Source organism: Lytechinus pictus, chromosome 2 (genome assembly GCF_037042905.1).
Source record: "Lytechinus pictus isolate F3 Inbred chromosome 2, Lp3.0, whole genome shotgun sequence".
In the NCBI taxonomy this organism is placed as follows: domain Eukaryota; kingdom Metazoa; phylum Echinodermata; class Echinoidea; order Temnopleuroida; family Toxopneustidae; genus Lytechinus; species Lytechinus pictus.
In genome coordinates this window covers 44,376,823-44,391,786 of record NC_087246.1, presented here as the reverse complement: position 1 = coordinate 44,391,786, position 14,964 = coordinate 44,376,823, and the positions used below count along the sequence as shown (strand labels likewise).

At 35.5% G+C, this 14,964-nt stretch overlaps 1 protein-coding gene across 1 annotated transcript; it reads right to left on the bottom strand.

Annotated features, from left to right (window-relative positions):
- Positions 1-2,122: 2,122 nt before the first annotated feature.
- LOC129271563 (uncharacterized) lies at positions 2,123-13,423 on the bottom strand. Its single transcript, XM_054908890.2, has 5 exons — positions 13,021-13,423; positions 6,824-7,002; positions 6,359-6,494; positions 4,992-5,146; positions 2,123-4,362 (listed from the first exon to the last, which is right to left on the bottom strand). Exons 1-5 carry the CDS (start codon positions 13,227-13,229, stop codon positions 4,196-4,198), a joined length of 846 nt encoding a protein of 281 aa, XP_054764865.2. The 5' UTR covers positions 13,230-13,423; the 3' UTR covers positions 2,123-4,195.
- Between the last annotated feature and the right edge of the window lie 1,541 nt (positions 13,424-14,964).

Below are 14,964 nucleotides of genomic sequence, written 5' to 3'. Positions count from 1 at the left end.
AAAGCCATTTCATCTCAAATAAAATAAGTGCAATTAGAAACCCTTTAAAATCTATCTGAATCAGTATTATAAGAACCATATTATCTACATTTTAGCTAAGATCTAAGATGATTTAAAAACGAAATTAAGATAAAATAGGATCTCAGAAATATCACCCAGGCTTTTAGAGGGCACACAAAGAAACATTGATTGATACAAATTACATTTGGCTATGTTAAACTTTCAATATTCTGCTGGCTCCAAAGCATGCTAAACGCATGCAATGATTCAAAAGCGTCAATCGTTAACCTATTCATAAAATATCATAGTACAGAAATAGGCATAATATACAAACTGCAATACTAAAATAATGATATAAAGGTATACAAATTAGAAGTGAAAATTACAAATTCAGTAATTATCAGCGAGTGTGTGTGAAGGTGTATCTGTAATCCCCTAATATCCATAGACAAAAGTGTGACACTGGTTTGACAAATATGAAATATTCACATTTTTCATAATGAATACTGGGATGGCCCATGTTTGTTAGCCTCACAAATGACAGCAAATTAACAGAAAATGCAATACACTGTATTTACCACTAACAATCCTGGTTACTGGTAGATTGACATAAACACATGTCCCCAAACACATTTTCCTTATAGCCCTGTTTAGCACCAATTAGAAATATGTGTTATGTGTGAATGTGCAGTGTAATTTTTGTTCATTATTATGCATTTCATGCATTGTATTACTGATTTCAAATTTTATTTAGTGGCAAAATAATTCAAATTTTGGTTCATCAATAATTTTTATTAACAATATACTTCTAAATTTTATTAAAGGCAGTGAATATGAATTTGAAATGATCCATTTCTCTAGGTAATGTTGAATGATTTAAAATGAGTTTTCATATAAAATTCAAAGAAAGAAAAAATCTAACCTGACGGCTTTACATTGAGGTTTTGGACATTGAATACAAGTTCAGCTGAATGTTGAAAAACATAAATAAACACTAAGTTTATGCCACAGTCTTTTCTTCACATATGATACAAAATTAGAATTATCCAAAATTGCAAAACTAAGTAAACTTTGCATAAGAAAACCTTAAAGACCCTGACCGGGGTAAAAACAACCATACATCAACAGAAAGGTAATGATTCATAGAATAGAAATATACCAAAAATATTACATATATCTCCTTCCATTAGTTAAAAATTAAATAGAAATATAAGAAATCGCTCCTCCTGAACTTGTTTCGATTGAGCACCCCCACGTCGCATGAAAATGATGACGTCATGTTGTGTATGGAGGGTCGTGATTCCATAGGTTTATGTATAAACAAGTGAAACGCCTCTGGCAGTCTCGCCTGCATTACGCAATTTAATATAGCAGCAGTGCTAACTTTGAAAACTACTATAAAATAATCATTCACAAAAACAACATTCATATGGTCAAATACACCCATGTCCACATTTCATTCACTCTATCCATAAACTTTCAAAGTTATGATGGCAATTCAACAATTACCCCAACATGGCCTAAGTTTATTGACCTTAACAGACCTTTGACCTTGGTTTTGTGACCTGAAACTCACAGAGGATGTTTAGTGATACTTGATTACTCTTATATCCCAAGTTTTATGAAATAGATCCATAAACTTCAGAGTTAGGATGGTTATTCAACAAATACCCCCAACTTACCAAAGTTCATTGACCCTAAATGACCTTTGACCTTGGTCATGTGACCTGAAACTCAAGCAGGATCTTCACTAATACTTGATTAAGCTTATGCCCAAGTTTCATGAACTAGGTCCATATACTTTCTATGTTATGATGTCATTTCAAAAACTTAACCTTCGGTTAAGATTTTGAAAATAATTCTCCCAACATGGTCAAAGTTCATTGACCCTAAATGACCTTTGACCTTAGTCATGTGACCTGAAACTCAAGCAGGATGTTCAGTAATACTTGATTAACCTTATGTCCAAGTTTCGTGAACTAGGTCCATATACTTTCTAAGTTATGATGTCATTTCAAAAACTTAACCTAAGGTTAAGATTTGATGTTGACGCCGCCGTCGGAAAAGCGGCGCCTATAGTCTCGCTCTGCTATGCAGGCGAGACAAAAACTGGGTGATTTTTCTGATTTCCATATTATGAATTCATTTGTTTTTTCATTTTCAGATGAAAATGGCAGTCACAATTATTCAGTGTCCAAATGGAGGGAAACTTACAACTATTCACTACTTTTTTTGTGTGATTTTTTGTTTGGCTCTTATTGGGCCTAAATTGCTGTCAGGAAAAGTTGTTACACATAATCTGAATGCAGATAGAATTGAAATCTGTGCCATATAAGCAGGAAATAAAATATGGCAAAAACTAGTCCAGAACTGTAGATTTCATAGCATGTGACAAAAATATAAGTGATATCACTCTGTGATAGAAGTGAAGAAAATGAAATGCGTAATCCGGAAAGCAAAAAAAATCACCCAGTTTTTCTGTGTACAAACCTATGGAATCACGACACTTCTCACACAACGTGACGTCACGGTCTCGAGGCCGGTGAAAAGCACAATAAAGCCTGTTTTCTAAGAGTGATAATTGGAGCTGTTCTTAAGCAAAATACCTAGCTGTTAAGCTGTGAAAAAAGCTTACATTACTGTATTTTGTAGTCTATAAACTTTCGATTGGTATATGATTTGTCATTTTCATTTTTGGGTCCGGTCTGGGTCTTTACAGTAGAAGGTGCAACTATCATTGTGCAAGAGGTTTGTTCAGGATTCAAAATCAAAATCCCTGATTCAGCTGCTCATAATTACAGTCCATTATGTATCAAAGACAGGTCAGTTATTCATTGAGAGTAACTGAATTTATTTCTTTTAATAAATCAAATATGGTTGAAATTCAATTTTATCTCATCCAAGTCCAAGTACACGATTCCCAGCTTCTCAAGAAAACAAATTCCCTGATTTTCCCCTAATGTGCCTCTGAATGTCTTTGACAGATATATGGCACTATACAAATGCTGTGCATCATCATCATCGCGTCTCAAAGTTCCATAATTATTTCATCTCACTTCCAATTTCACATGTTTTCTATGTTGTTGCAGTGAACTATTTGCCATATAAAACTTTTGTTACGTGAATCTTATTAAAACTAGTACACAGCCCCCCCCCCCTCCCCCATAGCCAGTCATCAAATAGATGTTGTTTTGATATCTTATGAAACAAAATACAATACAATACAGTCTGACTGACTTCTTTCGATTGTTGGGCCAATAAAAATTCCGAACTTTTTCCTGATTTGGGTAATTTTGTCATATTCCCAGACTGGAAAAAGTGAAATAATTATCCCCGGATTTTCCTAATGAGCAGCTGGGAACCCTGTAGTAGATTCAATTCAGCATAATGAGCCAAACACCTTGAGGGAATCGGATAAGGCGGATGGAGCAAAAGTTTTTAAAAAGATGCAAGCGAAGCAAGCATCCAAAAATGTTGACCTTTTTAAAATCAATTTTTAAAATAGATTTTGACATAATATCCAAATAATATAACATTTCACTCGTTCCTTTTCCTTTTTGTTCTTTTTCTCTCTTTCTTTTTCTTGGTTGCGAAACTTCAAGGGTGGCATGCCACCCCCCCCCCCCCCCCATCTGTACATCAGTGCAATTCAGGCAAGATTGAAAAAAAAATATTCTTAGACATTTAATATACTACACTATACTATATGCAAATGAGGGGACTGATGACATCACTCACTACTTCTTTTGTATTTTATTATATGAAATATTCAAATTTCTCTCCGTTGTTCAGTGAAAAAAAGTTTTATTCTCCCTGAACATGTGGTATTACCAATGTTTTAACATTTCATGGGTCAGTCAAGTTGGTCCCGATTGTCAAATCTGTATAATGAAATTCAAACAATAAAAAAACAAAAGAAATAGTGAGTGAGGGACATCATCGACTCTCTCATTTGCATGTCACTGAGTTGTGCATATAACTGTTTTGTGCAAAATAAGCAAAACTTTAAATTGTGGTAACTTTCTTATTGTACATCCGATTTGATGAAATTTTCAGCTTGTTTGGTTTTTTTCTGGGGTGCACTTGACCTTAAATAATTATTTGAAATTTAATATGTGAAGTTTTAGATAAAGAAATACAGATCTAAATAGTGGTTAAATACTTTAAATAATTAGGCAGCTGCTTTGATTGGATTTTACATCTTTGATGTAATCATTTGGGCCCCCCGAATAAATGCATCGATCCGGTCATCCTGGCCTTTCTCTGTCATTCCCCGAAGCATTTCATCTCTTTTAGCCCTGATGGAGGCACCATACAGCTTGTCTTTCGTAGCCGATACACAACCTCTGTCCAGTACGTCACCTATGGATTATACAAAATTACATATCAAACAAATGGGTTTTTAATCGGTAAGTTGCAAGACATCTATAGGAGTTTTCATACATACATACCATACAAATTTATTCAATACATTTTTTACTCAACTTCAAATATAAAGCCCTACATATTCGAAGAAAGAGTAATTTTATGTAGAACTACATGTAGCAGCTTGAATGCATTTTTACACGCTTACTTCTCTTACATGAGTAACAGAGTATCTATCTGTATAACTGCAATGGACTAATTAAGACTTGTTAACAGGTAGAAAAAATTGGTATTGCCATACATGTACACAATATGATAATTTTATTGGCTAATATGTTCAAGTAAAAAAATTGACAAGTGTGGTAATCTTATTTCCAAAGACCTACTTGGTTGATTAATGATTTGAAATTCAACATCATGTGAAGTTTTAAATAAAGAAATACAGGTTAAATAGTCGTTAAATACTTAAATATATTAAGTCTTTGGTAAGACTGAATTTCTTATGCATTTCTTTATTTCATTGCTCCACCGGTGTCTGCCAAAAAATTTATGGGTGGGCACTGGTACCCCTCCCCCCCAACATATTCTGACAAAGCCTTAATAAAAATGGTTGTCTATATTCTTACCCGCAATCTCATTACCATAGCGGACAGCAGCCGCCATGAGTTGACTTTCATCTACTGCTTCATCAATTATATCTGCCCTCAGTGCTTCTTCTGCAGTGTAGCGTTTGGCAAATATAGCTGCATCTCGCAAAGTTTGGGATCTGTGTAACTTTAGTCTAAGTAAAAAAAAAGAATTGAAATAATGACCATGCATCCTTTTTCTCAAAATTATCAACATCTAGAAGGGAATAGTTAGGTGAATTTCTAGATTGTAAGTAACAAAATGTACCATCTTGAAGATTGCGAGTGAGCAGTTATATTTCCTAATTTGTTTTATTGGGTTTGCAGTTATGTTCATATGAAGTTCCAAAAGGAGAACAATAAAGATACATATATCATTCATATAGAATGTGAAAATTCAATGCATTCTGCCATCTTGGTGAATATCAGGGCCTATAACAGAAAAATTCTAAAGATGCAAATAATTTTAAATGTTAAAGTGCAAGAGCAATGGCAAACCATGTTTAAAAAGGTTTGATTAGTTTTAATCAGAAATATATCACTTACGGTGATTAATACCCCACCCTATGCTGTTACCAAAAGAGTTAGAAAATTAATCTTGCATATCTTTAACCAAAGATGAATATTTCTGGAAACTTTCATGAATGCTGGCTCCAAACTGGGGAAGTAGTTTGATCCACAATGGCCCAAATTCACAAGGGTGGTTTTGAAAACCCACGGTTGAGTCCATGATTTATGCAGATTTCCTGTATAAATTACGCTTATTTTACCGTGTATATTAAAAATTGTCCAATGCTGATGCGCACTTTTGTTATAGTGCACCAAATTGACGCCTGTTGCCGTGGTTATCCACACTATTTTATTAATGAGTCCACTGTTTTGAATTAATGAGTTCACTCTTCAAACAGTGGACTCATTAATAAAATAGCATATCTAACCATGGTAACAAGCGTCAATTTGGCGCACTGTGACAAAAGCGTGCATCAGCATTGGACATTTTTTATACATGCGCCCGATACACGGTAAATTAAGTGTAATTTATTCAGGAAAATTTATTCAGTTAGATGGAACAGGCCTATAATTGGTGAAAAGGGGGTATATAAAAATAAAATTGTCAAAAGACAGTGCAACTATTAAGATACATGTATTTACAAATTGGCATTCTTGAACACAAACAGATTTCGCTATAAGCTATTAGGAATAAAGATTAATAACTACGATACTTGAAATCTAGTTTGCGTAAGTTATCTGTTTCTATGTCTGCTAATCCCCTGGCACTGAAGTTTTCCTGTTATACACAAGTTGTTTTATTATGCATACAATTATACCATGTTAGTTAACAGGCCTATTTATAGCTGGATAATTACCTGATAGACTCAAGGGTAATGGGAGAAAATTTGATCTTGAGTTTGGTTTCTGGAAGGCAGAACCAGCCATGCCCTTTTTTCATCACCCTATAATCACAAGCCAGGGCAAAGATGGCACCCATTCCAAAAGCATGACCTATAGTAAAACAGAGGGAGGAATTAATGTCTATCATTTCTCATGGATAAAAAAAAAATCATAAGGGAAAATGTATACGACTTTTTTTAAATCAAAGACAAGATTAAATATGTGTATCGCTACACCTCTCATTGGAGAAGAGAGATTTGACGTATTCTTACCGGGAGATAAATAAAAACAGTAGTTTGAAGAATCAATTGTTAGAGAGGCCTAGTATTATCAACTTTAAATCCTTTTAATACAGAAATGTGCTTTGCATATTATGACATGGTGATTCGTTGACTTTATATTAGGGTGCTTTAATTGTGATATAATTACAGATATTTTACCATTCATAGCTGCAATGGTTGGCATCGGGAATAATGTAACTCTTTGGACGAGGGCATCATTTTCAGTCAAAAACTTTTTAGTGACATCTTTTGTTTGTTGGGCAATCCAATGTAGATCCAGTCCATAGCTGAAGAACTTTCCTTGGCCAGTGAAGATCAAACATCTTACGTCTTTATTTCTGGGGTTTAAAAGGGTGCAATTTTCAAAAAGAGTGAGTTGAACAACAATTTATTGAGGGGAAGTGAGTGAATAAAATGGCAGAGAAACTATTACCGGTAATCCAGGGAGGGGTGAGTTTTCCCCCCACCCGCGCGGAGCGCGAAGTTTTTGATTTCTCATCAAATTCAAATCAAAAGAAGACGTCTCTTGCATCTCTATTACCTTATCAACTGGAATTAAATTGACTTACTGTGATTAAAAAATCTTGTTTTCGAAAGAAATTATGAGCGCCCCAAAAATAGGAAAGGATTGAGGATAATTTCTCTTAAAACGTTTGATAAAAACTGAGAACAGAAGTGGTATAAAATGTTTACCTTGGTCACATCAGATTTGTTTGCAAAAACTTTAGCCACATTACATTCTTTAACTCGCAAAACAGAGTAGAAGATGAGTATATTCCTTCCCGCGAATGACGTTGAAGCTCTGAATTTTCTAAATTTCATAGTCTGAAACCTTAACCTGCTCTATTCTTAGATCATATAACTCTACTACGAAAAAAGAGCTCAAATTGTGAAAGGAATGCTAGAAGAGGAACTTTTCCATTCCTATGCACGCGAATCAAAGAAACTTCTGTGATTTATTTTGTAAGAAAAATAAATGTGTAATTTCGCTCATACTAAACGCTCCCTTTTGAATGATTAAGAAATTTCAGTGACATTCAAAATTTCAAATTAATGGTGCAAAACGAAACGGGAGGTGAATATGCAGCAATATAGAATAAACTTAAGTTTCATCATTATAGAATAAACTTAAGTTTCATCATTATAGAATAAACTTAAACTTAATATAGAATAAACTTAAGTTCCATCATATAGCACGGTAATGTAAAGATAGGCCTACTATGTCAAAAATTGCTTGCTGAAAAGCAGAAGAAATAGCATTGGGGACTCGGTAGTGTTTACCGGCTCCGAAGAGCCAAAATTTTGTGTCAATTAATGCGATTGAAAATAAAATCTTTTCATATTCTTTTCACCCATGAATACTTTATAATTTCTGGCAAGAATATACGAGTCCTATGGCTGGGGAGGGGAAAAAAGTGTGGGAAACAAAGAGAAAAGGCATTTAAAATATTTTTCCTGCGAGAGGCGCGGAAGCAAAATTTTGTTGAAGAGAGAAAAGAATGCCTTTGTTTAGGTTTTTATTCTTTTGACAAAAAAAAAAAGAAAAACAATAAAGCTATACCCTTCTTCTCCTTTCTCTCTTCGCTTTTTCTCATTTTTTTTTTCCTTTTGGGGGGCGTTTTTTTTTTTTGGGGGGGCCCCCCTGGCTATGCGTCTGTCCTGGAGATTAAACATGTCAGTAATATGAATCAATCTCTCGGAAACTCCTGGCTACTCTAGCCTAGGTCTATTTTTATTTGGTACGCAAATATTGTATACACTTACACTCAAGATTACATCCACTCATCCTACGAACAAGGTTATACTTTATAGGATCAATTACAATTTTGTTCTTGAGCAGGGGCTATATTACGAGTATGCCACCACAGCATTATTGCAATTCTGTTTTCTTCTTAAAATCAGATTTCAGAGCCAATTCGTGGACAAAACAATGCAAGCATAGATTAAGATACCGGTAGTCCTTATTATAACCCTCGTGTACAATTTGGAAGCATGAACTTCCATAGAGACTCATCACGAAAACGTGATATCCCCTATTTACTTGCGTACACCAAAAATTCGCATTTTCCATTCACGTATGTCTCCTTCTTCTTCTTCTCTACAAATACAGGCCACCATCTGGGGCCTGTTGCACGACGAGATGAGCGATACGTAAAACGTCCTAGGACCATTCTTCCTAGATAGGAAGATTGGCGACAATCAGCGCTTTCTGTTTCACGAAGGCAATTTTGTCTTCCAAGTCCGAGACATTGTTTGATATTGATAGTATCGGAAAAATATATAGTCTTCATCGCCACCTGAACCTTTTATTTCGGAATGACGACTTTTCATAAAAATCATATATTTCAATAAATGGAGATCAAATAATGTTCTATTTATTACTGATTGTAGAATTGATGTATGGAGCTTACTTTATGAGGTAAAAAGAGAAAAAATTTAAAGATTCACAAACATGATCTGGATAAAATAAAATTTTTCATTATTTCCCTTATTTAGAACACGGTGTCCTTTTAGAGACAACTTTCATTGATATTTCAACAAAAGAGACCCGGCCTTGTCCGACATAAAAATTGAATTAAGTAATTTCGACATTATAAATTCAATATTTTGATTTTTTTAATAATCAAAATACTTATTTATAATGATAATTTTTCAAATTATGCGTTAAATGTTATTTGTTGAGGTAAAAATAGGATTTGAATGGATTAAACAAAATCAACGTGTCTGATTGTACGAGACTAAAAAGGAAAATATGAGAGGCTGCGTGTGAAAAGTCTAATTTATTTTATTTAACGCAACAAATACAAATGTGAGTGTTTAGAGTAACATACCTTTGCATGACGAGTAACTGAAGACAAGCAAAATATGAAAATTGCTGCTATGCATGACCAAGTGGGTAAAGTAATGCTTTGCAATAGAAAAATGTGTAAAATCTATCTGCAATGGAGAAAATACTATTTAAAGAAACAATGCTAAAAATGATGATCATACACGTTGGTCATATTTAAATGATAACTTTATGGAAGTTTATATAAGAATATAAGCTTTAAGAATAAAAAAAAATACATGTTCAACATTTAAAGTTGAGGAGTCGAGACTGTTTGTTTTATATGACATAGGGGCCGATAACGGACTTTCCATAATCTTATCTTTTATAGAAAGTCAAAAGGGGCCTAAGCTTTCGATCCTAGCAGAATCTTCGTCAGAGGCAAAATGATGTTTTCATTTTGTCTCCGACGAAGATTCTGCTAGGATCGAAAGCTTAGGCCCCTTTTGACTTTCTAATTTACTCCATTGGCTCTCTTTTATTAGATAAGCAGTTTTCAGCAGCTTCTTTTTGCCACTTATCTTTTATAGGTGAACTTATCTTCATTTGTAATGACTGTTATGCCGTGATGGGTTCGTAAGCTATAGGCATTATCTATATCTTAAATTCAATTAGCTATTTTGTTACTGCAGATTTTTTTTTTCATTCATCATCTCATGTTAGCACAAATCCAACAATTAATATTCATTGATTGAAATTAATCTCAGGAAAAAATAATTATAATGAAAACGAAATAAAAATTAATAAATGATTTAGCATGTTTAGTAAAAAACATCTTAGTTTTGTATCATGTTTTTTTTTTTTTTTTTTGCTGAACATTATAAACACGTTTTTTACCATACATGATTTTTTTTTAAATGTTGATTATCTAATGAGAAAGCATGAGGGGTCAGAGAGATTGCCGCCCATTTCGATATTTCAAGTTTAATTGAAAAAAAACCTGGTATATGGGTGGGGAAAAGACGGAGGGAAAATAAAAGAAAACATACCAAAAAATTATTTGGGCCTATTACCCAGAGAAGTTAAAATGACTTCCGCTTTTGGTCGTCTTGCTGAAATTGATGACAACTAGCCCCCATACAACAAATAACTTGGCGCCATCCCAGATAAAATGCATCAGACTGCAATCGAATGGAATGACCCCCCAAAAATGTTTAAAGGTGATGTCAGTGTGGCTTGCCGTAGACCAAAAGCTTCGGTCTCTGTTGTTGTTTGCTCCGCTGAACTCCGTTGGCTTCACTCACCAAATACAGAGACCATAGTTCTATAGCTCGATCTGTACAGGGGACTCAATGGCCATATGTTTATGTATTAAGTTCGGATAAAACATGGAAGTGAAGTTGCGCGACAGCCGAAGTAAGTCACTGTTTTTTCCCCTTTTAAGTTTATTTTTCCCTGTTTTGGTGCATTTCATTTTCAGGCCAAAACGGAATAATAATCTTTATTTTGGTAGTTCTTTTTATATATTTTTATGAAACAAAGACAAAAATCGATGAGCCCCGTCGGGGGGATTTTGCATTGTTAACCCCCTAATGGTGGCTGCACGAAAGCGAGCCGTCTGTGTACGAGGAGAAATTTAAAAAAATTAGAAATGTTTAAAAAAACTCCTTGAAACAGACGGCTGTCAGCTGTCTAGGCTTGCCGTAAACGCATTTTCTCTCAATGCCGACGGCGGCGGGCGGTGTGCAAAGAAGATCATGCCTACGTAGGACATGTCTGGAGGTGTCTTTCCAAGGACCATTCTTCGTATCGCCCAAATCGGCTTTGTGAAACAGTTGAGCGATATCTCGTTCTTACGCAGAACGGTTCTACGTAAGACTAGCCAGGCGGCTTCTTGAGAGTAAAAATCATTTACTAACGTAGGCTTACTCTCAATGAAGCCAGGGAGTCCTTCCTATTCACCTACACGAAGGACCCCAAAACCTGAAACTTTCACCCCCGAGATTTCTACTTTCCTTCTAAAAGATCTAGCTCTAAATCATGTACATGGGATAAAACTTCATTTCCTACATTTCTACGCTGAGCGTCCGTAACGTTGGGGAAGTACAATAAGAAACAAGATGGCGGCGTAAACATCGGGCAAGTCTCTTCCGTCTTTTCACAATATTTTTCTCATTTTTTTGATGAATTCTTGTTTAAAAATAACGAGAGCGTAGAAATGTCGGAAATGAAGTTTTATCCCATGTACATGATTTAGACTTTATTAGAGCTAGATCTTTTAGAAGGAAAGTAGAAATCTCGGGGGTGAAAGTTTCAGGTTTTGGGGTCCTTCGTGTAGGTGAATAGGAAGGACTCCCTGGCCCGTATTCTGAACTTGGGTTTAAATTAAACCCTGGTTTAAAGTTGTGGTTTAACTATGGAGAGCCAATTGGGGCAGAAATCCCTAACAGTACACGTTCAATATATTAACTCATCATCATCATCATCATCATCATCTGCTGTAATCTTCAAAGGGCTCTGCAGCCTATCACGACACCCCCAAATTGTTCATAATTGTCTGGGAATGATAACTGAAGTATTTTTCTTCGTTATGAAAGCAAAAGGAAACAAAATAGTAAACATAAGAAATATACAATATAAACACAATTTCTGAATTTTTGGCTCCCCATAATTTTAGCACAGAGTTAGACCGTGGTCTAAGTTAAACCTGACTTCAGAATACGGGCCCCTGGCTTCATTGAGAGTAAGCCTACGACTACGTGAGTAAATTATTTTTACTCTCAAGATTAAGAAGCCGCCTGGCTACGAGCTACGTAAGACCCTTTCATGTAACAGGCCCCTGGTCGTACTGTTGTGCAGGTGCAATGTACCGTGTGGCTACTAAAGCCTACGCTACGGTAACCCAGAGAGCTCCAGCCCGCGTAGCGGGCTGGAGCCCAGACGCTCAGTGTGCAAACGGGCATTCAGGTGAGAGTACCGTGAAGTTTGGTCAAAATAATTTTGATAATACATAATTAAAACAGAAATTAAGCACTTACCACGATTGTATGGATGATAGTCTAACGAGTGGCAGTTTCCTGACATCGAGGCACAGACTGGAACCTCAAAAAACGATCAGTTCTGTCGCGGTGGCTCTCCTTCTTTCAAAATTCATAGCAAAATGGCCGTTCGAGAGGGTGTAGGGCGCATGCGCGAATTTGACAAAGTCTATATGCGCTAGTGCTATACTAGCCTCGGTCTCGATCGGCCATTTTGTGTTGAATTCTGAAAGAGGAGAGCTACCGCGACAGAACTGATCGTTTTTTGAGGTTCCAGTCTGTGCCTCGATGTCAGGAAACTGCCACTCGTTAGACTATCATCCATACAATCGTGGTAAGTGCTTAATTTCTGTTTTAATTATGTATTATCAAAATTATTTTGACCAAACTTCACGGTACTCTCACCTGAATGCCCGTTTGCACACTGAGCGTCTGGGCTCCAGCCCGCTACGCGGGCTGGAGCTCTCTGGGTTAACGCTACGGTTACTTGCATATGGTACCTCGTATTAGTGTGAGTGGCATAAATCAAGCCAAAGTCATCGTCTATTTACCTTTCTACCTTATCAAGTGCTTCCCGCATATCATTTAAAAATGGTTGATTCCATTTATTATCTCCTCTGATCATTCTGACGACTGCTATGCCATCTTTAGCGATATCCAATTTCACGGATCGAAGAGTCGTGGAAGCAGCCATGATCGCATCACGCCCACATGTGACAAGATTAGATGTAAACAAAGATTGCGCAATCTTTTGGTCCATTTCAGACCGAAAGTCTCTATTTCGTCGGTTGTTCCGCTGGACGTCGGCCTACTACATTTTACTTCACTATATCTCCTCCATGTGTAGGAGAAAGTTAAAAGTATTAAAGAATAATGATTACAAACTCCTCCAAACAGACGGATTAGATCCATTTATGAAATCTACCGTGCCTTAATCATGGGAGGAATAAATGCCCAACGTAGCCAAAAATTTAAAGAATAGTTGAACTATACAGTGCGTCCCACAAAAACGAAACCGAGATTTAGCGATGATTTATCATAACTTAATCACAAATAAAATAGACAAATGACCTACCAATGTAAAGCTTAGAATCTCCTCTTTCATCTGATATTACTTAGATTATTTCTCCTTCACGCATGAGTGAGCAAAAACAATTTGAAGAGGGGATACCAAAAACTCATTTGGCGGGTTGTATCTGGCTTTCAAAAGGAAAACCACATTTTTAAATAGTTCAATATCTGCTCTTTAATTTGATACCTCAATTACAGAAAATGGTCAAGAAATAACAAAGTTCTTGTTATTTGAAATAAGGCTTGAATTTCAATAATTTCATAAAATGAAGAGGTTTTACAGGGTAGCGTTCAAACTCACTCGACACTCCGTTTTGTTTACGATCAGCCATGCATTAAGTCTTTTGTTACCCATGCGATAGCTTCTGTGGGAAACTGGTGAAAACAGTTTATTTAATGAAATTATGGAAATTCAAGCCTTATTTCAAATAACCAGAACTTTGTTATTTTTTGACCATTTTTTGATATTGAGGTATCAAATTAAACAGCAGATATTGAACTTTTAAGACATGTGATTTTCTTTTTTAAATTCATATACCCCCCGCCAAATGAGTTTTTGGTATCCTTCTTTCAAATTGTTTTTGCTCACTCATGCGTGAACGAGGAATAATCTAAGTAACATCAGATGAAAGAGGAGATTCTAAGCTTTACATTGGTAGGTCATTTGTCAATTTTTTATTTTGATTAAGTTATGATAAATCGTCGCTAAATCTCGGTTTCGTTTTTTTCTGGGACGCACTGTATAGTATCCCGTAATTAGTAACCATCTGGAATAAAATTATTGGAAATGGTTTTCTGACTGATTTGAGTAGGTATGGGTGTCAACATTTACCAAAAATAAGTTAGGAGGAATACGGGTTGGGGAAAGTGTTTTTTTTGCAAGGTCAATGACATTTTTATCATGGTGTCAAAATGCACAGATATTTACAAGATCAAATAAAATCAAATCAAGTACCTACAATGCTCATTCACCCATGAAATTCAAGGTCAAAATTAAGCCTTTCATAGGTCAATTACCTTTTTTACTTATACACCATATATGGTATAATTAATGGTATATCTGAGATGAAAAGGCGCATGCAGGTTGGTGATCTTGGTGTCAAAATGCAGAGGTTCTTACAGGAAGATCAAATAAAATAAAATTAAGTACCCAGAATGCACATTAAATAAAAACATTCAATATTTTGTCATTTTCCGGAAGTCAGGGTTGGTGACGTGACAAAGGGAAGTAGGGGTTGCTATGGGGGTGGGGAGGTGGAGGGTGGGGCTCTCTTGCTGCTATCTTCGTTTTCGGATGGCATGAGCTTCGACTACTACACAGTTTTGATAAAAAAGTTTTTTTTCGAGGAAGTTCATCACAATATTAAATGTAGATTTTTTTCGGCAAAAAAAAGATGACGGAATCCTGGATTAACTTCATATTT